This window comes from Cygnus olor, chromosome 1 (genome assembly GCF_009769625.2).
Source record: "Cygnus olor isolate bCygOlo1 chromosome 1, bCygOlo1.pri.v2, whole genome shotgun sequence".
In the NCBI taxonomy this organism is placed as follows: domain Eukaryota; kingdom Metazoa; phylum Chordata; class Aves; order Anseriformes; family Anatidae; genus Cygnus; species Cygnus olor.
In genome coordinates this window covers 124908574-124935072 of record NC_049169.1, presented here as the reverse complement: position 1 = coordinate 124935072, position 26499 = coordinate 124908574, and the positions used below count along the sequence as shown (strand labels likewise).

Below are 26499 nucleotides of genomic sequence, written 5' to 3'. Positions count from 1 at the left end.
TTAAAACGGCATGATTCAGCTCCCTTCCTCCTCTTCTCACCCTCCATGAGGAAATGTCCTACGGCTCAGCGAATTCATTTTCCCAACTCATTCTCAAACATAAATCAGTTGCCTTAACAACATTATTTCAGCTGATGACCAAAAAGAAGACATTTGCAAGGTAGATGGAAAGGATAGCATTCAGTTCCTTATTCCTAAGCTTATCTATAGCTATTTTACACTTTTTTTTTGCCCCTCTGGTGGGGCAGCTGTCCCTGTGCCCTCCGGAGCAACGCTAGCCTGGGTGTTTGGGACTGCTGGCTCTCACTGTGCTGGCCCCGGCCGTGCAAAGGGCCCTTCCCTCAGCTCCTCTGTCATCTTTCAGATCACATAAGCAGCTTAACCACCCATTTCCTCGCAGCTGGCAGGGGCACCCCAGCCTTCCTCAGCCCTTCCTTCCTTCCTTCCTTCCTTCCTTGGTTGTGGCTGCCATGCCCTAGTGCTGGGGCTCTCCCCTCCCCGCCAGGCGTGCAGGCCGCCAGCTGGCCTGGCTCCTGGCCCTGTTACCCTTAAAAGCTTTGCTTCACCCTAAGGAACAACTCCTAACAGAAACCTCTCTCAGACCTCATGAAGCAGCATCAGCACTGCTGGCACATTTCAGGCCTGCCTTGTCTTTCCCTTCTGTCTCCTCTCTTCTCCACAGCATATCAGCTGGGTCTCCCTCCTTTTTAGGTTTCCCTTCCCTTCTGAAAGCCTTTCGGGGAACAGAGTGGAGTAAGGAAGGGTTCACTCTTGCTTTAGACCTCTGCCACCGATGTTGTATCAAATGCACAAAATACAACATGAGCCCTTTTTCTTTCCTTTCTCAGGCATACAGGAAGACTCCGCTGCTGTAGCCTACTTCTTGTTGACCAGTATGTGTCTGATGTAGATGTAAAGCTAAGACCACAGTGGCATTTTAAAATTATTTGAGCATAAAAAACATACAGAGATACACTCATAAATCAGAGAAGTACCCATGTTCTATAAAAAGGGAACTAGAAACCAGAATATTCCAGGGATGGTCTGAGCATCTAAAATGGTTGGCGGGTATGCATTGCAGCACATGTACAAGGAGAGGCTGAGAGCGGGGGCTGTTCAGCCTGGGGAAGGGAAGGCTCGGGGGGAATCTTCTCCATGTATATAAATACCTGATGGCTAAAGAGGAGTAAAGAGGATGGAGCCAGCCCCTTCCCAGTGGTGCCCTGTGACAGGATGAGAGGCAATGGGCACAAAATTAAACACAGGAAATTTCTTTTAAACATAGGGAGATTTTTTTATTTTTTATTTATTTTTTCACTGTGAGGGTGGTCAGACACTGGAGCGGGTTGCCCAACAAGGCTGTGGAGTGTCCATCTGTGGAGATCTTCAAAACCCATCTGGACACAGCCCTGAGCAACCTGCTCTTGCTGACCTTGCTCTGAGCAGGGGTTGGACTGGGCAATCACCAGAGGAGCCCTCCCACCTCTGCCATCCTGCAGCTCTGTCTGACCCACGCTGACAGCTTGGTGTTTCCCTAAAACGTCTCTTGCTGGTTTCTGGGTGTCCCACACATGGGTGAAAGGAGTGGATGGAGAACAGGCACTGGAACACAGCTGAGATATAGATGTCCTCCATGGGCACGCAAAGGCAGTGAGTTGCCCGTGCACGGGCACACCTTTAAGCTCCAGAAATGGGTATTGCCTTTGCTGTGTCGTGGCTTACCAGAGACGGCCTTCAGCTGGCTCCACACCTTTGCATGTTGGTCAGTAACTTTCCAGTGGGGTAGAAACAGCTTCCACAAAGGCTGCTACAGGCAGTAGGAACTGCAGGCAGCAAGCAAATAACAGCAAGGAGACACCCCTTCTTCCAGTGCTGCAAGAACCAGAAGCACATATTAATGCATTTGGGAACCGTACTGAGTATGTAACAACGCCGTGCTTTATGTCTGTTTTTAAACACCAGAGGCATTATACCTGACTTTTAAAAAGGGAACAGGCTTGTCAAATGTTGGAAAAATTTTCCCAAGAATCATTAAAAGCATAGTTTTGATTTGAATATATTTTCTTCAGTATTCAATGTTAAGCTGTTACAAGACTGGTTCACAGAATTATGAGTTTAAAAGACATATATGTGTTTTATTTTATTCTTTTTTTTTTTTTTTTTTTTTGGTCTTTAGTGTATAGATCACATTTGCAATATTTTTAACTAATAAAAATGTTTTTAAAGTGGAAATTTATTTTGAGGAAAATCTGAGATTCTTGCAGAAAATTAGACAAAAAAAAAATCAAAACCAAGTGTTATGAAGTTTCCATACTTTTCTGAGAGAGAACAATGTCACTGAATTAGTTTTATTGACACTAATGTTCTCAGCCATAGTAAATACCATGCAAATGTTGTCAAATGTTTATATAAATTATTTTCAGACCATGCAATTATGTCTGCCCTGCAGAAATCTGACCCTAAGTATTACCTGTCAGTCAGACAAGATAACCATTTTCTGTTGTGGGACTTGAACATCTCCCCCCCAAAAAATACACAGCTCAGCATTCAGGTGGAACTCATTCAGCTTCCACTTACAAAGTCAGAATGAACTGCTGGGGAGTAAGGACTGGAGAATCTGGAAGCTGACTACGTAAAATGGGGGGACAGAGGAAAGAAACAAAGGGCATGAGATAAATTATTCTCTGAAAATTATTATGTGGGAATGACGTTTCTGAAACAGGACAGATACTACATTATTCGGCTGTCAGCAAGGTTGACAGAGATGCTGGGGGAGCTGCGATAGTTGCTCTATGAAGGTGCTAGTCAGCTAGTCAAATGCTAGGAAAGAGGAAATTGGTGGCAGGAGGAGATAATACAAGAGGCAAGTGGAGGTAAGACAGAAGGAGGCCACTGGGAATGTAAGCAGTGTCTGAAAATATTTAGAATTCATCAAACTCAGGAGAAAGACATAAGAAAAGGTTTCTGTAGTGGCCAGCTCATAGTGCGTTATAAATACTTCTGCCTTTTAAGCCTACCTGCAGTTAAAAAGCTGCCTAAGGTTGCTGTGTTTGAGCCATAAATTTTCCTGTGGAAGCAAATATATCTATTAAAATGTCACCAGCACACTGCTGTCGCAGATCTGAAGGTTTCTCACATTTGAAAGCTTTCCTGTATTTTTTCCTAGCTTCCTCAGTTGGGCGAATAACATCCATTATCTTTCCCTACAAACTTTGCCTCACTAGCATGCAAAACATCTGGTTTTCTTCCTCTTTCCTTTGTATCATTTTTTTTAGTGATCTTTTCATAATGATTTTTCCCCCTCAGGAATTCTGGTAGCAACGTTGGAATATATTTATTGCATGTCCTGAAGTGAGATGGTGAAAGGCAGGAGGGATATGTAACAGCTGCCTTGAAAATGGTTCAAGAAACAAAATCGAAGCATTAAGCAGTGTTATTTCTAGATGCTCTAGAGCATCTCCCTCCTTCCTGAAACAGATGTTGATGAAATTCACCTTGCTAGGGTGTGTGCATTTACATTGACAGGTTTGTCTGGGAGAATCAGAGAATAACGCCTTGGGACAGGCATTAAAAATGGCTTTGCCGATATGAAAACAAGCTGGGCATCTGCGATCTGCTGCAGCAGCTATCCTCAGTCAAGCAGAATGCCACAGAAATCAGCTTGCTAACTGCAGAGTAGCCTGAAAGCAGGGAGACTTCGGAGGGATGTGACCGGTCTTCCACTGCCCCTCAGCTGCTGGCTGCTGGCCCCGAGCCCCAACCAAGTCCTGCAGCCCCGAGGTCCCAGCCCTTGCTGGAAGCACGGCAGGCATCTCTCCTCCTGCTCCTTGGCCCCAGCCTTCCTGTCCCACCCGTGCTGAGGTGAATAACCACGTTCATATCACCTCGGGGGGTGCTGCGCCATGTGGGGGTGATGTCCTCCTCACAGGTTAGGAGCTTGCCCTTGGCCAGCTTATGCCACTTCAATGAGACCTCCGCCATTTATTTTTATTTTTTTTTTTCCCCACCAGGTCAGATGTGGAACTTCTGGAAATGCAGGAGTACCAAAACTCTGACATTTAGAGTGTGAATTTCTGTCATAGCTGGAAAGATTTAACCATGAACTCCCAAGCTGCCTACTGGCAGATACTACTTCTCCTTCCTTATGGAAAGACTCTCCAAGTTTCACGTAGTTGGACAGGTGGTGGAAGCCCTTCTGAGTTAAGCGAGTTATGATGTCCTGAAAGTCCCTCTTGGCTCTGCAACTTGGAGCCTTTATTCACAACCACTCGGCAGCCTGAGTCTCAAGTCAGGATGACTATGGTGTGTGTCTGTCCAGTGTGTATGTATTCACAATGAAAGGGGATGACAAATGGACATTTTGAACTAAGCGGGATGAAAGTGTGCGAGGAGTGGTAGAAACCTGCCTTAAGATAAAATCCAGATAAGTAGATATTAGAGGACAATACTCATTACAGATATTCCACTTCAAATAGTTTTTTATTTCTAGCAGTCTTCTCTAATTTCCTTAATGCATCATCTTCTGTACCCGTGAATCACGAGTTAAGTCTGTCAGGAGAAGTCAGTGCTGCTTAGGCAGAACTGCATTAGAAGGTGACATTTTTGTAGCATATTTATTTAAAGCATCAGGAATGAAAAGATGGCTATTAGATTTCAGGTAAAGGTTTGAGAGGACAGAAGCACACAGAAACTGAAACTTCTCTCTCTATATATTTATATACGCTCACTACAACCGTGCAATTTCTTTTAAGGCTGGCATGAATCAATCTGTTCTTTCAGTTATTTGATGATGACTTTTTGTATTACTTCAGACTCCATTTTGCTCTTTGGACAGTCACAGGTTTCTTGCTGTAACCCCTGACAGCTGCTAAGATACATAGTCACTGTAGTTCATTATGTTAAAGAAATGAGCTGATCTGAATCCATTTTTGTCTACTATAAATACCAGATAATGCCCATACGCAGTGTCTCCCTCTCTCTGTAAGTGAGGCCTTTAACCCTGTACTTTGGAATAAATCATAACAATCTGCCTAACAAATCTAAATATTTGAATTTGGTGACTGCTTTTTAAAGAATTATTGAAAGACAACAAATTTACAAATATCAACAGTGTCAAACGAATTCACCTGCCCGCTAGTTTGGTGATCAAGAAGTAATTTAATGTTTCCTGTCCTTTTGCAAAGCATTGCAAACATCAGCTGAGAGGTTTCCTCAGCTCACTGCTCTGCTCTTTAGGTAAGCACAGTTTTGCCATCACACAGACTGAGACTTAGACTGGTTGTTTGACTTCTACGATAGGATGGAAGAAGTCCTTGCCAAAACCAAAAAGATACCACAGCTACCGCGGAATCTCCTTCACTGTATTCACGAGACCCATATTTATGTCTAAATGCAGATGCAATGGCAACAAAACACTTGGACTTATTTCCTGCCTGCAAGGATTTACAGTCTAACCTGTTGTTCCTAAAGACAACTTGTAGTGCTCAACACAGTGGCAGCTCTCCTGTTTTGTATGTAGGGGAGATCTCAACTGAGGTTTTTATTTACAGCTCTTTGTGTGTGTGTGTGTGTGTATGCGTGCAAGCCCATTAATGCAAAGGATGCTTAAGAGAAAAATATCATTAAACAAACCAACCGACAAACAAGAACAGTACAGGTTATTCATTATCAAGGCAATACCAATAAGATGTGAATATTTTCCTGTCATACACTGGAAAACACAAAAATTGGCCATCCCCTTGTGAAGGGCCTTGCAGCTTTCTCCTATGCACCAAGTCCAGACGCTGAAACCCCTCACGTGCTGCAACAACTTATTGCACATTGTAAAAACTTGTAGTGGTACACTGGAGAAAGCTACAGGGCCTTTTCCAAGTTGGTGTTTTGGGTGTGTTTTCTGTTCTGTAGAAACACAAAGAATTGGCAAGGTCCTGGAGAGGATGGACCTTCCGTCCTCAAGACAGGAGATGTCCCTGGGCATTTGTCCAGCACAGAGACCAGAGGTGCAGACACCATTTGCACACAGAAGAGGGCTGTGCTATAGACATCTACACAGCCTCTCACCCCATGCTTGCTAACAACTTCACAGTTTTTTTTCTAGTTTTCCAAGACCTCTGAATTATTTCGTAATTTCTCAAACCTTCCAGTTGTTCCCGTTGAGTTTTGTTTTTTAACTGAAGCCTAAGTTCCAGTTCTCGTCTGGAGACAGTAAATCTTTCAACTATTACAAATGTGTGCCTAATGTTTATTTGACTGGTTTTGCTTTTCCTTTCCAGACAAGCCATGTTCCAGACAGTCTTGCATCTCTACCAAAATCTCCCCTGCTGCTCCTGTTGGCTCAGTTTGTGTATGAACTGCAAGACAAAAATTCAGAACTGAATGCCATTTGAAACACGGTATCATAGAATATCCCGAGTTGGAAGGGACCCACAAGCATCATCGAGCCCAACTCCTGGGTCCCCAAAGGACCACCCAAAAACTCAGACCATGTGTCTGAGAGCATGGTCCAAACACTTCATGTCTGTGCTCTCCTTTTACCTTCACAGTTCAGTGAAACTCAGACATTGCCTGTGTGTTTCCAATGCTTTTAAAACCACGGACTTCCCTTGCTTGTAGGGACAGTTGTAAAATTGAGGTAGCTTTCAAAAAACATCGAACTGAAAACAGCATTTTTCTTCTGACTTATGAGCTCATCTCCAACACTACTTGGAAACCAACAAGGTTCTTCATTCTGGAGGAGGAATAAACAGACACTATAAACACTCAGCATAATTTCCCTAACATTTACTTGTAACATTACTTACAAACCGAGCTTCGGAATTTCACAGGCTGTGCTTATATAAAGGTAAAAAGCAGAGCTTCAGGATGTAGCATTGATTTTGTACGTACACTGTCCAGGCTCTTGCTTGTGTTTAGGCTATTGGCACAGGCAGTCTCACTGGCAGCGGCTGACAACGTTTTGCATTCATACATGTGTATTTGTTTCTCCTTGTTTTCTGGTGTGTGGTCTGCTTGTTACAGAAGTCAACATAACTGTAGTTTTAAAGGCTGTTCTGTCTTGTTTCATTTATTATTATATTACAATTTCTGTGTTGTGTGTGTATGCTTTGGTTGTTGGTTGTTGGTTTTTTTTTGGTTTTTGCTTTTTTTTTTTCCCTCCCAGTAATAGCAATACAGAAGGAGCAAAAAATTTCTGTCATGTTACAACCTGTGGGAAGAAATGCATGACCTATCTTGCCCAGCGCCTGACTGTTGTGGTAAAAGCAGACTTAGTCATTAACTGCAGCGTGCCTGATGACGTCTTCCAGTCAGAATAACATTGCTGCCTTCCAAAGAGACCCCTACTTTCCCCTCCAGGAAGCAGCTGTAAAACATGAAATTGAGCATAGCTGTGTTGATGCTACACAACCTGTTCCATAAAGAGGTCCTTAGCTTTTGTTAAGGTCTGCTGTCCCAAATCAAGTGGAAAAGCAGAAACTTTAATAAACAGGAAATAAATAAACCAATTTGTGTGCATTTTGAAACATTGCACTTTGATTTCCATCACTTTTACTTTTTTATTTTAAGGGGTTTCAAAATGTTTGAGATTTCAAAATTTGTTTTTGAACAGCAGGTACAGAACAGCTCATGTAGGAAGTGTCCAGTCAAAATACTTCCACATAATCCAAGGTTAAAAAATAGTTTCCCATCAAGAAATCTTTTAATAATTGCACCTCCTAAGCTTCATTTCAGACGATCTGACGTTTTTGACACAAAAAAAAATAATCTCAAAATTCTTGTCAGCTCTCATCTAGAAATTGGGGATCATAAATCAAGACTGGGAAGGAGAAAATCTACAGAAACTTACCCTAGTGAAAGAACTTCTTAATCCTTATCTATTCTCTTTGATGCTGAAGGTCCGTGAGGTTTGTCTTTACCCATCACTGCCCTTGGACACATATGAGATGCTCACAAAGTGGCACTTACTTGGTCCTTAAGACGTACGTGTCTTACTGCTCATCAACACTCCTTTGGAGAACAACTTCTCCCAGTGCTGAAAAGCTCTGCAATCAAATATATGTACTTTATCACAGCAACGGCAGGGAAAATGCACTTCCTGCCTCTATTCTACCTCAGGATGCTGATTGTTGGCTACCCGCGCTCACCACCAATTTAGGGTCCTAATTTTATAAGGTTCTTTCAGCTCTTTGTTCTACTGTTAAGTGCTGTGAATTTCCTTTCTCTTGTTCTACCACCAAATCTAATGGCTCATAAGTTACTTAAAAAAGGTAAGACACGGCAATAATTACTTATATCTGGAAAAAAGTGTAGCAACATATTACAAAAATAAGGGTTTGATTGCGCATCTTTATATTTCTCACCTATAATTGACTGCCAGAAACTGATTTACTATTTTGCAAGTGAGATAAAACTCTTGTTTATCTTCACCTCTAATGAAAGCCCCTCTCTTTCCTCTTTCACTACTTCTGTACTGACGTAGAATAAAAGTCTTTGTCTAAGCTTTCCTATTAAAAGCACAGATGTAAAGCTTCTGGCACGCCGGATACCTTTTTTTTTTTTTTTTGGTGGAAATCTGTCCATCTGAATAGGCACGAAAATTACAATTTTGTTTTGTTATCCCAATTTATTTCACTGTAGTCACTGTACTTCTTGATTTTTACAGTTGCTGCCAGAAGCCAAATAACAAGCAAATCCCGTTATTAATTTATTTAACAGTGATATAGGTCTTATCTCACATTAATGAGCCACCCCTTCTGAAATTGCCAACTTATTACTGGCAGGAGGTGAAAAGTCGATGGCTTTATAGTGGAAAAGGGTAAGCTACGTTCAAGTTCAACTGCATAGCATGCTGTAGCTGAGAAATCAGGTTTAATTTCATTACTAGACTTGTCCAGGCTTTTGGAAGCTGGAAAATTTTAGCTGACTTTTCTTGTCTGGCTGGGTAACCCAACTTGGGAGAAATCTGATGCACAGTCCTATGGCACTAAAAATTGATGATTTATTTTTCTAATGCACACTTTTCTTATTAGCTTGAACTCAACTGAACATAATTTGTCCCCCAGAAAAGGTCTTTGACTGCACTGATGACAATGACATCTGCTAGATTTCCCTACTACCAAAATCCCTTATCCTATCCTACATATCCTGTGCGATGGAGCCTGGAGCTTGCCCTTTGAGAGCATGCGGGACCTCCTGCTGGTCAATTCATGAGCCAGGACACCTGTGTACGGGCTTGGCCCACCAATATGCAATAAAGGGGCCGTGTCAGCTTCTGCAGGCCAGCGTGCCTCCGGCAGGGAGAAACGCAGGTGGCAATAGGGGCCGCGCACTGGGAGGGCAGCGATCACGACAATGTACTCAGCTCAGGGGAGTGGAGAGAATGCTGTTATTCCTGTGAGGCAGGTGAAAGTGAAAGTCATCATCAAAAGGGAGGAAAGATAAACATCTGGGCCGACCTTTGAAAGAAGAGCAGGCTAGTAGCAACGAGGGGGCACGTTCCTTAAGGAAGAAATCTGAGCAGTATGGTGCTTGGAAGGGCGCTGAGCCACAGGGTACTTGAAAGCCCCCAGTAAACAGACACGGGGAACTGCATTCACAGATGGTTTTTATCTCTTGATGCATCTAAATGGATAGGTGACTGATCTATAAATGCCTCTCTGCTGCTGAAATTAAAGTAGGTTTTTGTTTGTTTGTTTTTTCTTCTTTTTTTTGGTGGCAAGTGCCATGTATGAAACTAAAGGGTTAAACTAAAAAGTGGACTAGTGGAGCTGGGAGCGAAATGTACTTCAGCTCGAGGGGATTTGAAGGATTTTGCATTGGTCTCGAGGCCCAGCATTTGTCTTAGAGGCCAGCGCTGAGAGGGCACTGATGAAGCGCTGGGGCTAAGGAAGTGTGCACAGAGCAGCAGACCTCCAGCTGTGGGAGCTGAGGCATCGTGGTGTGCTCTTCAGCTTGATTTATTAAATTTAAGGTCCGTCAGGCAAGTCTTTTTCTTAAGAAAGAGCCCAGAATGTGAAGAAGAGATGATGTTTGACCCAAACACGGCAAATGGTGTTTCTAACAAGAAGAAATTACAGAAGATATGTGGTCTTTAGACTCTATCCTGTGTTAGATACTCTGGCAGAAGAGGAGGATGGATCTCTCACAGTAGCAGTTGATTAATCCTTAACCTTTATATTTACACCAGTTACATCCCTATAGGTTCATGAGAGGAAATTCTCTAACGCCATGTTTAGTGTATGCTGCAGTAGTTGTTCCAAACTGGTGTTGCTGAATAACTAAAATATGACAGTCAAATCCAAAATTGTTACCATATGAATTCTTCAAGGAACCGTGAAGTCAAAGCAGACTCTGGGTTTCTTCTAAATATGATAAAATAGCCATGAGTTCTGCCACTCCCATACTTCATGTGCGAGTTTCTTTAACAAAAGCATTGACAAACCTGCCTCACTCAAAAAAAGGATTCCCAGGAAAAGAATAGTTATTTTTAGCTTTCAGGGAATGAGAGAAGCTGGCAAATAAAATAGCAGCAGATGGGAATCCTGTTGTCTCTGCTCAGGGAGAACCTTCAAAGACCTTCGGCTATCTAGACATCTCAGCAAAGGCTAACTTGAGCTCCCAGTCACGTTTCAGAATGCGATCAGCTTCAAACATGTAAATTAAAAAAAATATATCAAGCAAACTAGGGAGAAAAAGTATGGCGTATTAAGGGTTACTAATGGGTATTTCTCCCTCCACTAGCAACTGTCTCTTCAGGATGAGTGAACGGGCTTCTAAACAGAGAATGTGCTGGAACTGTGCTTCACAAATGTTGCCTGCATCTTTTCAGCATCTGGACGGCAGAAGACATTCGTGGTGTTGGATGCTCTGGAAAGCCTGTGAAGGCTGCGCAGATACCACACTCTAGCAGTCAGCCGCTGCTGCAGCCCGCCTGGTGAAACTACAAAGCACGTTTCAGTGCAGTGAAAATGAGAGCAATGGTAGGGAGGACTCGCAATAAATCGTCCTGACCTAAAGGCAAGCCCCCCTGACAGCAACAGAAGAGGCTGTCGGTAGCCTCGTCTGTCTGGCTCCCCAGTCTGCCACAGTGGAAGGGCTCTGCCTTTTCTGGATCTAGTCCCTGCTGTCATTTAGCCACTGAGCAGATCCTTTTCTTGCATCCCAGCGTCCAACCTGTCCTTCCTGTAAAACCTCTGTGAATCCTCCAAGATGGCAGGGTTTACCACAAGGGTCTGTGGTGCCTATGAATGTCCCACAGTCCCTAAATTCGCCCACACACACTTTGTCCAAGTTCCCGGAATACCACCTTGATGAAAGGAGGCCTCCATACGTGCTTTAGCTGTTTTGTGTGCGTGGTCCTGCGTCCAGCAGTTCCTAACTTTGTGTTTTCAGCCACCCTGATTCCTCAGCTGTCATTTCTGAGGACTATCCACAGTGGCTCCAAGACCTTCCTCCTGAGTGGCAATAGCTAAGCATGGTGTAGGCAGCTAGTTGTCATCCCCTCCCTGAACACCACCTTGCGCTTATTATTGGCACTGAGTGTCACCTGCTGCTTGGCCACCCAGCACTGCACCAGCCCTCCTGCTGCTTCTTGCAGCCGCCTTTCCCTCTGACCATCCCCAGCTCGGTAGTATCACAGAAGGACAGGGTGCTTTGGGCTGGCGGGGACCTCAAAGACCAGCGAGTTGCAAGCCCCCTGTCACGGGCAGGGACACCCCCACCAGACCAGGTTGCCCAAAGCCCCATCCAGCCTGGCCTTGAGGCAGCGTCACCAAACACCACCGGGCTCCATTACCCGTTCCCTTTTCCCAGGGAACAGCCTGAAGACGTTGCACAGCACAGACCCCGGAGAAGATCCTACAGGGACCCTACCAGCGGGTGAAACAAACACGGGGAGCAGAGAACCCCCCGTGCACCCCTGCCCTCTTGTCTGCTGGCACACGAGATGGTGCGGGTCTCATCTCCGCGCAGCCAGGCTCATCGAGGAGAAGATTTGAGGCTCCTCCAGGGGAAGCCCTTCCCGCTAACGAGGGGTGCCCGGCGGGGAGGCACCGCGTGCCCGGGGCCGTCCGGCGCCGTGAGGCAGCGCGGAGGCCGGGCCAGGCTCGGAGGCCGCCCGCCGGCCCGGGCTAATCATTAGCCGCCCCTCGGCCCTGCCCGGCCGCCGCTCGCCAGGGCCGGGCTCCGCAGGGAGCCGCGGGCCGGCTCCCACCCGCGGCCATCTCCCCGTCCCCGTCCCCCTCCGGGCGCCATGGAGGGCGAGGGGAACGCGACCCTCCCCCCGCCCTGCGGCGCCAGCGAGCCGCCCTTCGCCCGGGAGCTGCTGGGCAGTGAGTGCCGGGGGCTGCCCGCCGCCGCCTTGTGGCCTGGGGGTGCCGGGGAGGGAGGCAGGGGGCAGGCGGGGAGGCAGGGAAGGGGCCGCGGGGCCCTCGGGGCTGAGGGAGCGCGGCGGCGGCGGGCAGGGGGCGCGGGGCGACCCCCGGGGGGCGCCCACCCCGAGCCGGGGCGCCCAGCACGGCGGCTCCTCGGGCATGGGGTGCAGGGGGAGGCGGGGAGGGGGGTCCTGGCTTCGGGTCGTGGGGCTGGGGAGGTCAAAGAGCCGGGAAGGCGGCACGCCTTTGTTTCTTCGTGGGCCTTGCCAGTGTTGGTTGGCCGCAAACGGTTCCGAAACGAAGCGTGACCTCAGCGCCGTGCTTTCCTCCATCGCTGGAAGCGCCTTCCTTGGGAGAAAATCCACCCCAGCCAGGGGTGAATGCTGACCTGCGCACCCGGAGTGCATGAGGCGTGAAAGATCAGGAGCTTGCACGCCCCACAAGCTGACTCCGAGAAGGTTTGCACGCCTAGGGGGTTAGGGACAGGCACGTCTTTGAACCTGCGAAGGCACCAAAGAACTAACTCCAAGCAAATACACTGTTGCTTGTAGTGTGCTTGGTAAAGCTCCCAGAACATCCTCTGGTTTCTGTCTTCTGTTTATTTATAGCCATTTGAGCTCGCTGGTCCTAGATCCCTCCCTTTCTGAAGGGGACTTCTGCGGAATGCTTCGGGAACATGGAGGCATATTCCTCCCATATGCTGCCTGAGGATCCCGAGAAGATTTATTTTTGAACTTAAATTTAAGTACTTGAATCATCCCGTGGAGTCAGTGGTCCCTGTGTGTAGCTAAGGATGAATCACGCAGAACCACACCGTGGCTGAGGCTGGCAGGGACCCCTGGAGGCCACCTGCTCCAAGCCCTGCCCAAGCAGGGACACCCAGAGCAGGCTGCCCAGGGCCATGCCCAGGCGGCTTTTGGAGATCTCCAGGGAGGAGACCCCACCGCTCTCTGGGCAGCCTGTGCCAGGGCTCCGTCACCCACACAGCACAGAAGGGCTGCCTGGTGCTCAGAGGGAGCCTCCTGGGCTCCAGTTTGTGCCCAGTGCCTCTTGTCCTGGCACTGGGCACCACTGGGAAGAGCCTGGCTCCGTCCTCTTTGCACCCTCCCTTCAGTGCAACGCTTTGCAGGAACAGGACTAAGATGCCTCTCTCCAAGATGCTCTTTTTACATTAAACGTTTGGAGTGCCGATGACATGAATCAGATTTTTTGTTTGTTTGTTTTTTTTCTTTTCACTTTCTGCAGGCCTTGACCTAGCTGGTAGATTTCTCTTTGCAATCTTGACTCTGATGACGCTAATTGCTGATCTGGTATTTATAGAGGAAGTGATCTACATCTACAGGAAAATCCCCTCCTCCAAAAGATCAATCTTAATTTGGATAAATGCTGCAGCTCCAGTAAGTATTATGGAAAAGACATGAACCTGAATGTTGAAATTAGCATTTCCCTGAAAATCTGCATGAGCCTGCCTTATCTCTGCCCTTCACACAGCCCTCCTCCCTTTCTCTGTAGGTGATTGCTACTACCTCATGCATTGGCATGTGGATTCCTCGCTCAACAATGTTTACAGATTTCACAGCAGCAGTGTGAGTATTCTGCTTGTTCTAGATGTTGCCCCAAACCCTGCATTTCTTCCCTTTAAACATCTGCTAGTCTTGGTAAACACAGTCATTTTGTAAATTTAACAATTTAGTAATTTTTGGTTTGAGTTGAAATCTCTTGGCAGCTCTTTTATGGGAGGTGGAAAATGCTGAAGCAGTTCCCAGTGCTGCAGCCCCCTAGTGTGGGAACGTCAGTATGAAAGAACTGTGACCTGCATGTAATTGATCGCCTTGACTGACAGGAGCTTTGAAGTAGCACTCTTTTCTTTTCTCTCTCTGAGTGTCATGTGGAATGAGATTCTGACCTGTGGCTCCTTCTGTGTGCTTTCATTAATGATGAGCTCTATAGGTCTATTATTAATGGTGGCAAGTGAACCTCCAATGAGTATATCAATGTAAAAATGTTCTGCACTTGTCCTGATAAAAGCACTTTCCGAGCACGCATGGCAGCTCTGACATGCACAGAGAAGAGTGAAGAAGCGCAGCCCCTGCTTTCTGGAGGTGATGGGGCAGCCCTCAAGGCAGAGCCTGGTGGGGGCACACTGTGGCCACGGGCACACCAGGAGGGCCGGGATGGTTTTGGAACCCACTGCGGGACGCTATCACGGTCTTGTGAATTGCCCCACCCCGTGTCACAGTGCGTCTGCTAAGAGAGGAGAGTAAAAAAGATGGAAAGCAAAGCAGTGGGACTTCTAGCATGCTGCAGTTTATGCAGGTAGTGCAGGCTACAAGAAACTTCTCAGGATCCAGTCCTATGGCACGTTGAGCCTATCTCAGTCACGCTCCTCCCTTGCCCAAGCTGCAGGTTCCTCTCCCTTCCCTTGCTCCATTGCTCTCACTTCTCCAGCTGCTCAGCAAGCTCCCTCAAGGAGGCAGTGCAGCTGGAGAGGACCTCTCTTATTTGGTGGGGCTGGATTTCAGTGAATCGGTTCCCTAAATCTGTGTGGGGCCAGGAGGAAAGGGTGTCTGCACAATCTGTAGTTCCTGGGAAGGGCTGAGAATGTGCAGCTGGTGAAGGAGGGAGAGGAGGGGCTGCAGCAGACACTGCCTGGATCTGCTTCGGCTGCAGAGGAACCGCACCCTGACTGGGGCAGCACATGATGCTGGCTAAATGCATATGTAAACCTAGCCATGTGTTGTTGTTTTTTTCTGTTGTGGGTTTTATTGTTATTGTTTTTTTAAGAGGAGGAATAGGACTTGTTTTGAAAAGGTTGCACCAGTCAGGACTAGATAACTGATAGAAAAATACGGCTGCAATGACTTGGGCTAAAAAGCCCGTGATACTGACTGCCACCCGCATGCCTTGGGGAAAACCTGAAGGTTTTTCACAGCAAGTGCCAGACTTTCTGTTGATTGCAAATCACGAACTTTAAGCAACCCGGACAGAAAGTTTAAAAAACCAGGACAGGACTGGCCTGCGCAGGCATGTGCGAGAGGCAAGCAGGAAGTCCGTTCAAGCTGGCTTTTTCTTCCTCTCCTAGATTTTTTGCCATAGTTATCCACAAGTTCCTGATGATGATGATTAAAGAGTGCGGGGGCCAAAAGCTGTTCCTCAGGCGGTTTGAAAATGGTCGCTTCAAGATCAGCACGGGGCCCTGCTGCTGCTGCTGCCTTTGCCTCCCCAGCGTGCGCATCACTAGGTGAGTTGCCCTTTAAGATTTCCCAGCTGGAAAACCGCAGCTGGAATTCAGCCAGCTTGGCGAGCCAGGCTTACAGCAAAGGGCCTCCCTGCTTCCCGAAAGCCACTCTCAAGCTGTCTCTTAAGCGGCGCTGTCACTCGGGGCTGTACGCCGCCGCTAATTTCTTTCATTTTTATAACGCGGAGCTGCACATGAGAGGCGAGAGCACAACATAACTCACTTTAACCCAGTGCGGCGTTCCCACTCTGCAGTAGTGCTGAGCACTGTGGTATCTGCCCTGCTAATCCCGTTCTTTTCCAAGAAACCATTTGTACTGTAAGCAGTGGTATGTGGGAGGAGGAATTTCCACTCTAGAAAACCCGATAATTGGGATTTTGGTTTCTTTTCATTCCAGGAGGGAACAAAAGGCTCCAGACTGGGTATTTTTCACAAACAAAATCATCAAATTGAGTCTGTCTTGAAAGAAAATTTCTTTTACTTTGATAAATTGAAATGTTTCTTTCTGATTTGGTCTTTAAAACTACCTCAGATTAAAATAATTTTTTAAACAAAAATAGATGTAATTCCTGGAAAGCTTTGATCTCAATGAAATGCCGTTGTCTGGTGCGGGAAAACCAAATATTTTCTTCTGCCAAACTAAATAGCAAGGCACCTTCGAGAAGCGTGGTAAGGATGGAGAGCTGCACCTCCAGGAATCACCGAGTGTAACATAAACCCTGACTGGTGGGGCTCCTCTTCTGGCAGGAGCTCAGACCCTGCTATTTACATGCTGCTCCACAGCCCGAAAGCCTCGTATGTTCCAGGGCTTTCCTACTGGCACAGAGCATGAGAACATTTCTCCCATTAACAGCAAAATCTCAACGGCTGAATGTCCAACACGGAGACGTTTCTATGAGAGTCTGTACGTTCATGTCAGAAGGGATCTTAGGGACTTTTTGGTCTGGTTACAAGGAAGTGGCAAACAGAAAGCAGTGCGGTGGTTTGTGAGGGATCCTGGAACGAGCGGGAAACAGTGCTGAGGGAAAGGGACTGAAGGGGAGGTTTACTGATGGAGCATAAGCTGCAGTGAAAAATATGTGAAGAATTTAACTTACAGTATGCTTTTGATAAAATCTTCATTTTTATTGTAATAATTTTTCCTTAAACTACCTAATTTGGTATTATAATTTTAACTCTTATTACCATGAATTTATTTTAATGGGATAACAGTGTTCATTTACATGGAGGGGACACCAAGAAGAACATGTAGTAAAAAAAAACACATAAAATATACCTCCAGAAATAGATGTGATACAATGATGTAAAATGGGTAAGTTATGCCAGAGAAAGATCAGTCTTTTATATTCCTCCCATAGATACCTTCTGGGGAGACAGAGTTACTCCAAGGGAGGGATTCGTTACTTTAAAAGAAATCATAGATTCAGAGAATATCTGAGTTGGAAGGGACCCACAAGGATCATCGAGTCCAACTCCTGGGTCCCCAAAGGACCACCCAAAAATCAGACCGTGTGTCATATACTATTGAGTAGTCCTGGGAAAGCTAACGAGGTACAGAGGACAGATAAGGCAAAGCAACAAGCCGTCCAGCAGAGAGAGGTGGCAGAAGAGGTCTGATGGTAAAAAAAAAAAAGGCAGACCTGCACTTTCAAGGAAAACAACTCCTGGCATTGCAGGGACTGCACTGTTTGTCATGTTATTCTTCAAAGGCCTTTGGGAATAACGGGTCTTTGAAAAGGCACAGGCACTAAACGGCCAGCCAGTGGTAGGCCCTTCCCTACGTGTTTGTGCTCTTCATAATTCTGTGGTTATTAGCTCTATTAATTGAGCAATTCATGCAATTCCTGGTTCGTGTCTGTTTCCCGTAGCACACTAACTGGCAGCCTGTTGTCTGCTGAGGCACATCTGATGGCAGTCTCAAGGGACCAAGGAGCTACAGTGAAGACAGCATTAACAGTGTGGGAAGTACATAGCAGCGGACTAAAACATGAGCAGCAGTAGCTGCCGCAGCTTGTCCTGTGAAGACTGGGGGAGAGTTTGTGTCAGTCAGCTTGCATGTCCTCAGTTTGCAAGGGCATCTGCCCCTTTTCTGGTGACCTTTAGTATTGGCTGGCCAGGCCATTGTGTAGGGGCTGTATACTGAGAGACAGTAGTAGGGAAATCATGAGCTGTGCTCCTGGCTTTTTGCCAGCTTGCCAAGTGCTAATTAGCCCCTTTCTCCTCTTTCTGTACGGAGGAGAAAATCCAGATGCTTACATGGCAGTATTCACGATGCACTGAAAAATTGCTAGTCTTTTCACCGAGGTCTGCATGATTCCTTGTCTTGATCTGCCACAGGACTGGCAGACTGGGCCTGTCTGAGCAGGAAGGTAGAGTCTGACAGCATCACTGCTGAAGGCAGGCTGGCTGTGTCAGGGATCGAAGCTCTCTAGTACTTTGCCTTTCAGCTGAAGGTTGCTCTGCCTAATTTTGACAGAGAACTGAAATAGCGAGGCAACAAGGCAAGAGCAAGTGGCGTTGTTCAGAAACTGGGTATGCTTCTGCCAGTGCTGTGGTTAGAAAAGTATTGCTTTTGGAGAGACTTTGCTAAATAGACATCTGGGTAATTCTTGGAAAGTTTTTAATCTTGAAGCTGTTTCTCTGCAGATTTTAGCCATGTGCAGTAGGAGTAGAGAAGTTTCACTGCTTAACAGCATCCAAAAATGTTATTAAGGTTGCTAATAAGATTTTGGCCTATGTGATTTTTATTTTATTTTTATCTTTTACCAGGCAAACCCTCTTTTGGCTGAAGCTGGGCACCTTCCAGTTTGCTTTCTTTCGACCCGTGTTCATGTTTCTGTCAATAGTGCTTTGGACCAATGGCAATTACAGCCTTTCTAATGTAAGTAAATGTTTTAAACAGAGATGGTCCACAAAGTCCATGGCTTTTGGTTTGATTTTAGTATCTTAGCCTACAATGAAAGTCTGGAATTTGGGAGCATTTCCAAGTGTGTCCTTGCCATGTTCTTTTGAGACCCTGAAGCATGTACTGTACTTCTGCTTTGTACTGTGTAAGCTGCAAGCTGATGGAGAGGTCTGTATCTGCTAATAATTGTGCACCTCCTGGATAATTCAGAGTAGCAGTAGTATTTTTGCAGTTGTTGTTTCATGGTAGTAAAATAAGTGACCCCTCTGAGATGTCATGCTGAGTACACTCTCATGAGCTTGCTGAGCATTCCCAAGAGCTGCTGGGGTCAGATGGAGGGGCTTTGTCATCCATTACAGCTCCACGGTGGTAGCACTCCAGTCAGGGCTGTGCAGCTTCCCCATGCAAGCCCCAGCGACCACTGCTGGCATCAGCTTTCGTGGAGATAGAAACAAACATTTTATTGCCTGCATCATCCAGTTTGCAGCTTCTGCCTGGAAATAGTAACATCTGCACTGTAAAGTTTTATTGGTACATTTGTTTGATTTTCTTCTCAGTTGTCTCCTGAAGGAGCTGCGATATGGATTAGCTGCTTCGTTGCAGTCCTTACCATTATTGCTCTGTGGCCAGTTGGAATCATGTTTCAACAAGTCAGGGTTCTCCTTAACTGTAAGAAGATCATCCCTAAATTTGCTCTTTATCAGGTGAGAAGTTTAATATTTCTGGTAAGAATTTCTCTTGCTGGTGATGCAACACCGTCTCTCTGTTTCTTGACCCTTTGCTTAAAGATTACAGTATTTTTTTTCCATTAAATGCTGCTGCATCCACTTGAAGCACTTTCCTTGGCTGCTGTTCAGTTTCAGTTTGAGCCAATTTACCTCTAGTCTTTCAGGAGTGCTGGAGATGTGAGAGCTTTGTGAAATCCATTCATCTCTGGGCAGCTGAAATCAAAACAGCACCTTGAAGGAAGCTTTTTCGATGCCGTATCCTGAAACACAATGTTAAAAAGCTAGTGTGTACTTTTAAAAACGAGGAGAGGATGTGGAGCATTGTGTGGGTGGCTTTTGTTTGAACTGTTTTGGCATGTCATAATGTGCTGCTTTGACAATATTTTTCTTGGCCATTCTTCACTACGGAGTTAGATAATAATGAAAATACTGGCTGGGACTCATTACATAGTAAGGAACAGACCCAGATAGGCTGTGGGACAGGGACAAGGCCACCCTCTCCCACGTCACCCAGAAGAGAGAAGAGGGTACTGTAGAACGGTAGTACAGTGTCTTCTGGTACAGGACACAGAGCACAGCTGCTGCACTAAGAGCTCTGATAAGTAGATCATTAAACCCTTATAAAAGCAATCAGCAGGATAGTCGCACATGCAAAGCTGCATCAAGGTGAATCCACGTTTAAGGTGGCAAACTCTGTGCAGGTGAGGGTTTATACTCGGGCAGTTGCACCAGAGAGACACTCTGATATCTCTGAGACAGCAAAGGCCTAGCTCAGTGAATAGCAGGCACTGTGATGTGTGATTATTGCTGAACCCAAGCTGCAGAATCCTCCAGCCCCTTTGGCAAAGAAGGCACTCGTGTATATTTTGGGGAGCACCGCATCTCCCTGTTGCAGCAAAAAGATGAGACAACCCCAAAAAGCATTCTTTGAATGCTTCCCCCCACTAAAGGACAGCATAGCTCGTAGTTAGATTAACAGGAAGCTTTTAAGACATTGTTGCTTATGACTCAGAGCTCAGTATTGCTTAAAATCCCAGCTGGGAGCTCTCTGTATATTGCACCTCCCAAATAAAGGGTTGAGAAAACACTTTTAGAACGGAGGTTTAATTTAATGCCCACATTCAGAGCAATATCTTCCTGACCTAAAGATGAATTTTGCAGAATGGCAAGTGGCCTGGTGGTGGATGGAGGAGAGGGAGGGCAAGAAAGGAGGAATGAGGTGAAAGAGGGTCTATGATGAAAGCAAAATCATTGTGTGAACAATAATCCTTTTCCTGGTAGCTAAGGCATCTGCTTTCTCTTTCTGGCACAGTTTGTCCTGATTCTGAACCACCTGCAAGCAGCTATTATCAACATCTTGGCCATGCAAAGAATTATCCCCTGTGCTCCACCACTCTCCTCTTCAGCAAGAGGAGCATGTAAGTTCTGTCAGGAAGGACGCTCTTCATTGACTTATAAAGGTGTCAGTTCAGTGTTGCTAACTGCAATATCTGGTGTTTTCCCAAAATATGCATTTCCTGGGATTACGTGGCTTTTGGAGAATCTCAGCTTTTATTTAAAAAACAATGACACAACTTTTATAGCCGTCATAGTTGCAGAGAAAAACATGAGTTGGGATCAGAAATTGAAGAAAAAGAAATCAACATGCATGATCACTGTTAAATCTCTTGGGTTTTGGATGCCTAAGTAGCTGCATGCTTATTGGTGGGCAGTACTGTAACTCTGTAACTGATTTTATTGCCCAGTGTGAGAGACAATCTGTTATGGAGGCAGAATGGTAACATTTGTTCCTTTTGCACAGACCGTGGTGAATAAGATAGGTATTTCTTGTCCGATGGTCTTTTTTCTTTTTTCTTTTTTTCTTCAGATATAACCCACCAGCTCCTCATCATGGAAATGTTTCTAATAACCCTAATGTCAAGGGTGGTCTATCGGAGAAGATACGACGAACTAGAGCCTCCAGAGTGTGCCTGTGAAGAAGATGGGGACAGCAAGCAGACTCCTAAGATTATCCTGAATGGTGCAGTTAGTGAAGATGGATTGCCAGGCTTTTAGAAGCCCCCAGTGCTCCTGTTCTGCAGGAGCTGGAAGCTCAGCTTCAGGAGCTTCTTTCACCACAAATAGCCACTGTCCATGTCAGAACAACTTCTGGCATAAATGCGTGTGTGCTACACTGAAAGGACCAATGAGTGGAATGATAACCCTATTTATTCTCCAGTGATACATACATGGTGTGAATGTTTTCACACCATGGTCTTTTATTCTGTGATTGAGCACTGGATGGTAGCCAAACTGTCTCAAAATGTGATTTTTATTTTTTTTATCTATTAGAATTGCTGTGGTTTAGAGTTAACCCAGAGCCATTCTTGTATCATCTATTTTGAATTCTTTTAATCCTCTTTCAGGTAGCCTGGATTGCTGTCATATGTCCCAAGCCACATTTTCCTATCCTTCCTCCATTAAAATTTATCAGCTCTCACTCTGTCACAAGGTCACCGTAGCTAATTCTGATCAGTAAATACATTTGCAAGTTCGTTCTTAAATCCCCAAACCTGCCTGGGCTCTCCACCTATATAAATGGAAATTTCTTTATGGGAAGACTTTTTACATTCCCTGTCAATTCACCTCCTAACTTGGTAAATACACAGTTGCTGTTTTTAAATATGTCATTAGCTGATGCTTCTCTTAGAGAAGGGAGATCTCTGTCACTGGTCTGGAAAAAGAAAGTAGGAGCCGGTCTGAGATGTGTTCTGCAACTGCTCTGTGATGTTACGTTGTACTTTGGTTCTCTGTGTGGAAAATGGGAACTATGATACTCAGGATCCTTGCATTCAATGTCCTGGGGGGATGAATACTATTGAAAGGACTCTCTTTCAAAACATTATTTCCCCAACATCTTCACCCTAAATCTGACCTGCCCAGGTGTTCAGTTGGACTTAAAGTACTACTAGATTTTTTGAATTCACACCCATTGCTCCATTTTGCTGAAAATAGGTTTTAGTTTTATTTTTTCCAAATGATCCTGATGTTCCTGGATGAACCCAATTGCTTTGGTTTAGCTCACTGTAATTTATAATATGATACCATGTTTAGTAAGCATTTGGATATGCTGTTTATTGGGAAAGGAGGTGCAGCACCATATGCTAGCACTTGTCTCTCCTCATCTAATCTGACCCCTAGAAGTAAATGCTTCATCTGTATAGCAAGAATGGTAGACTGGGAAAATGCTTCATGTTGGAAAAGATGTTAATAACGTCCTTTACCTATAAGGTATCAAATACAACATTACATCAGAGCAAAGCTAGGCAGATAGTGGGGCTTTATTTGTATTTTATAAGGAATTCCAGAAATACTTTCAGTTTGGGAGTTGGCTGTGGAAAATGAAATATTCTGAAAACCTCATCTAGTCAACAAGCTGGGAGGAGAAGAGGGGGTTGAATTAAACAAAATATTTTCTTACTGATTGGGGTAAAAAATATTATTTTCTTTAACAATAGGATTCCATTGTACTAGAAAAAAAATGAATTATTTTTGGTTTGAAGTGGTTGTAACAATTTTTATACCTAGCTTTTTTTCTAAGCAGACAATCGGAGAAATTAATACAGATTTCTGAACTCCATTAATGTGAGTGAATCTGCATTTTTCTTTGAAAAATAATTTAGGTGATAATTTTTCACTCTGCTCTAGAGTGTGACAGTAGAATTAACAGGGATCAACTAATATCTTCTTAACATGAGAAATCTTCTTAATGTAATTTAACATTATGGCTATTAGCATATTCCTAATGTTGCCTTATGTCAGTGTATTCTAGGCTGCAGATATGTTTGTAATGTTGCTCTTACAGACTTAATTTCATAACAGCATTGGGAATGGTTGGCTGTGAATCGAAGAAGCTTCAAAACTGGAAAATAAAATATTTTGAGTTGGTAAGGTATCTTTGTCAATTGCTGTGGAAAAGATTTTAATTACTAGAGCAAATGAGCCCTGCGGGAAAATGTTTTCTGTAGCGGTTCTGTAAAGGTGATGTCTTGGTGAGTGACATCTGTCGCATGAAGAGCAGATCCATGTGCCAAAAGCATGGACAACACATTTGAAAACAGGTGGAGCACATGGACAAATGGTGGTCTTTGTATGTCCAGCTGGCAGGCTGCAGCGAGAGTCTTCATCCACCCTTCCTTGGGAGCACTTGTTCACCAGACAGAGGCCTTTTCTTCCATCGCTCTTGGTCTGGGGTCTGCCATGTCTCTGAAATGTCTACTAAATATATCTTGTAAACATCAACGTAGGCCTGATTTAGCTTCAAGTTTCACTAGCTGGTATGCTTTTGGACAGGTACTTAATATTTATTGTGATATTTGTGCGATAAAATGTGCCGTCAGGTGGTGATCGTCAAGCAGACGTCAGATTTAGCAGCAAAGACTTTCCTTTTTACTATGTACAGTTGTGGAGGTCTCAATCCAGAAATCACTTGCTTACATAGAACCCTCTTCAGAGCAAAACCGGGAATTCCTAAAGATGTGCCTAAGAGCTTTCCTGACTTAGAGCTTATGGAAAGGCAGTAGAATGCATGTGGTTTATTGTTACAAATTTATTTCCTTTTCTGAGCCCCACCTCTGTCTCAGACCAATACCCCTGTAATGTAGGTGCCCCTACCTAGCAAGGGAGGCATCCGGGGCAGCAGGTGGCCTGCACTGCAGTACATTCATTCAGGTGCTCTTGAAATCACAATACTGCAAACTACCAACCTTCAGGTTGGACCTCAGGCAGTCCGAGTATGGAAAAAACAAAGTAGAAAGCAGGAAATTCCTCCATTCTCAGCTCTGATAGGGGCCTCTTTAAGGTCAGTGAAAAAATTGGTTTTCAATTATGAGTTGTGATTAAAGCACATGAAAACATTTAACGAAAGTTAGAAGATAACAGATTTCATAACTCATTTTATACTGCTGCTGTAATGTAATAAGTGTTAAGGTGAGCACCTTATCTTTCTGCTAACTTTGCTTGAGATTATCTTGTCAGGAAGGGTAAAGGTAATTTTATTGGTGTCTTTTGCGATGATAAAAGGCACTAACATTATCAAATAGGAAGAGAGATAGGTGATCAAAGGTTGAGAGTATGGGCAGTGGAAAGCTATCTATGATGACACAGAGGAAAAGATGAGTTGCACGTTTTGGGTGGCCGTGCACTAAAAATACAAGCGTGGAGGTGAACACTGACACGAAGCTTACCTGGGTACGGCATATGGTTATGCAATGGGAGCAGCACATGCACAAAAGGTCACAACTAATGCCAGCAACCAGTAATTTGGCATGAGTTGCTTGGCAAACAAGAGCTGCTCAGTGCTCTTCTTTTTCATCAACCACTCAAGCTACTTTTATTTTTTTATACGTATATTTAAAGGCATGCCTTTGTGTTTTGAGGGCCTCAGCAGCAAAGGCGACATGACTTAATACCCAATGGGGTTGTTTCAGGTGTTAAGAGGCTGCTCTGCTGATTATAGACCTTTTTGTCCCTCCAACTCTCTGCAAACTGTTCTGTCTGTTCCTGGACCCTCACTCATGCCCCTGCCTTGTTCTCGCTGCTCAACAGAAAGAAACAGAATGCTCCTGAGGCTGGCAGGGTGTAGGCTCCCGGGGCAGACAGACTATGAAGCCTGCCCTCTATGAAGAGTTTGCTTGTAAAGAGGGACCAAGGAAGAAAAAATAAAAATAAAAATAAACAATACAAGAGCTGAATTGTGATCTCATGGTTCCCTGAGCTGGAGCAGGGTAAAAAGAAGTTAAACAATACGACAAAGATGCACACGATGTTAAATTGAACAAGTTGGGAGGTAGGTTGGTTTAGAGTAAGCAGTAGGGAATCCCAAAAGAAGACTATGGATAACTGAGCAAGGAAGACAGTAGCCATTTGCTGCACAGTTGATGAAAACACTAGAATAATAGAGTCTGTTTTAACAACTGCACCTATTGGATACATTGACATTTGGCTTCCTTAGTCTTTTAAACAAAGTCTGACAGCTGCTAACCGTTTGAATGCTAATCCTTTTACTGACAGCCATTCTGTTAGGGCGATCCTTCAGGACAATTGATTAATCTGCTTGCACCTCCATTGCTCCCAGGTAAAATGGACTGCTATTTCTAAGACGATTTGTGGGGAAAGAGGTGAACTTGAGAGCTTGATCATCTTTGTTTTAGCCAAGAGGAATCAAGGCAGGAAAATCTAGTGAACTTGCCCAAAGAGGCAAGGAACGCAGGGAAGTTTTGTATCAGCTAGGATCAGGCTCTGAAAGTTATCCAGTCTCACCTCCCTGCTCTCAGAATGACTGCCTCTTAAACATGGTAAGATCACAAATTAAGCTATGAGTGTCTGAGTTAAATAATGGTCAGATGATGTTTAGATGCGGCCACCCCAACAACACAACGAGTTGCTCTCAGCATTCAGAACCTCATCTGAGTAAGAGCTGCAGGTGAGAGCACCTCTTTGCAGCTTGTGGAACTGGTGGGAAGAACAGGCCTTCAAGTTGCTGAGCTGCAAGAGAAAGTAAGCAGAATAGTCTCAGGCTATTTTCCTTGCTAAGCCATGCCTTAGTATCTAGCTGAAGGGCTGTAGAGCAGCCTCAGTAGTAGATATAGCGTCTCCTTCCACAGACTCGTATCATTCTTCACTTCTCAAAATCCCAGTTTCTGTTAAAATGTCCTTACATGAACACAGTCAAAGCAGCAGATTTAAATAGCTCAGAACTCTTTTTTTTTTTTTCCAGAATATTCTTTTCTTTCCCCCCTCAATTATTGTAACCTATTCTCTCTGTTCAACAAGACTTGTTAGGCTTACACTGATGCTACTCACAGCCACATAATAAAGCAGCAGGTGTGCCAGCACAGCACTTGATGGCACAGGTGCTTAGAGACGTACTGAAAGCAGCTTGAACTCTCCAAAAATTCATTCTTGTTCTTCAAATTAGAAAAAAAAACTACTGAAGAATATGCACTGAAAAACAGGAAGAAGCTTTGAAGAATTGAAGACATTTTTACATTTTTTTTAATGGTAGAAATTAGGCTTAAAATCGTGGAAATATTTTGGACATTCTTGGTCAGTTCCACAGAGAGAGAAAATTGTCCAGGGCAACCTCCCTTTGTGACTACGAAGAGGCCACCATCTTTAAGACCTGACTGCCCAGCACGCATTACGCAGGTAGGGTCGTGCTGTATGGAGAAAATTAATGGCAGGATGAAAGGACTTCAGTCTAGTTTAATGCAACTGAGC

General features: G+C 44.8%; 1 protein-coding gene across 3 annotated transcripts; it reads left to right on the top strand.

The window, feature by feature from the left end:
- Window positions 1-12088: 12088 nt before the first annotated feature.
- Window positions 12089-23169, top strand: LOC121057411 (organic solute transporter subunit alpha-like). Of its 3 annotated transcripts, none has more exons than XM_040531578.1 (8): window positions 12089-12326; window positions 13614-13765; window positions 13881-13954; window positions 15451-15609; window positions 18376-18487; window positions 19069-19215; window positions 20552-20657; window positions 21107-23169. In XM_040531578.1, the coding sequence occupies exons 1-8, from the start codon at window positions 12248-12250 to the stop codon at window positions 21292-21294; spliced, it is 1017 nt and encodes a 338-aa protein (XP_040387512.1). In that variant the 5' UTR covers window positions 12089-12247; the 3' UTR covers window positions 21295-23169. The 3 variants fall into 3 exon arrangements, with proteins under 3 accessions (XP_040387512.1, XP_040387530.1, XP_040387521.1); XM_040531596.1 differs by lacking the exon at window positions 12089-12326 and adding an exon at window positions 12556-12826; XM_040531587.1 differs by lacking the exon at window positions 12089-12326 and adding an exon at window positions 12556-12927.
- The last annotated feature ends 3330 nt before the right edge of the window (window positions 23170-26499 follow it).

Coding starts and splice junctions, on each gene's coding strand:
- LOC121057411 (XM_040531578.1), top strand. CDS start 12,248: ATGGAGGGCGAGGGGAACGCGACCCTCCCCCCGCCCTGCGGCGCCAGC. Junction 13,955..15,450: donor ACAGATTTCACAGCAGCAGT/GTGAGTATTCTG, acceptor TTCCTCTCCTAG/ATTTTTTGCCATAGTTATCC. Junction 20,658..21,106: donor CTCTTCAGCAAGAGGAGCAT/GTAAGTTCTGTC, acceptor TTTTTTCTTCAG/ATATAACCCACCAGCTCCTC.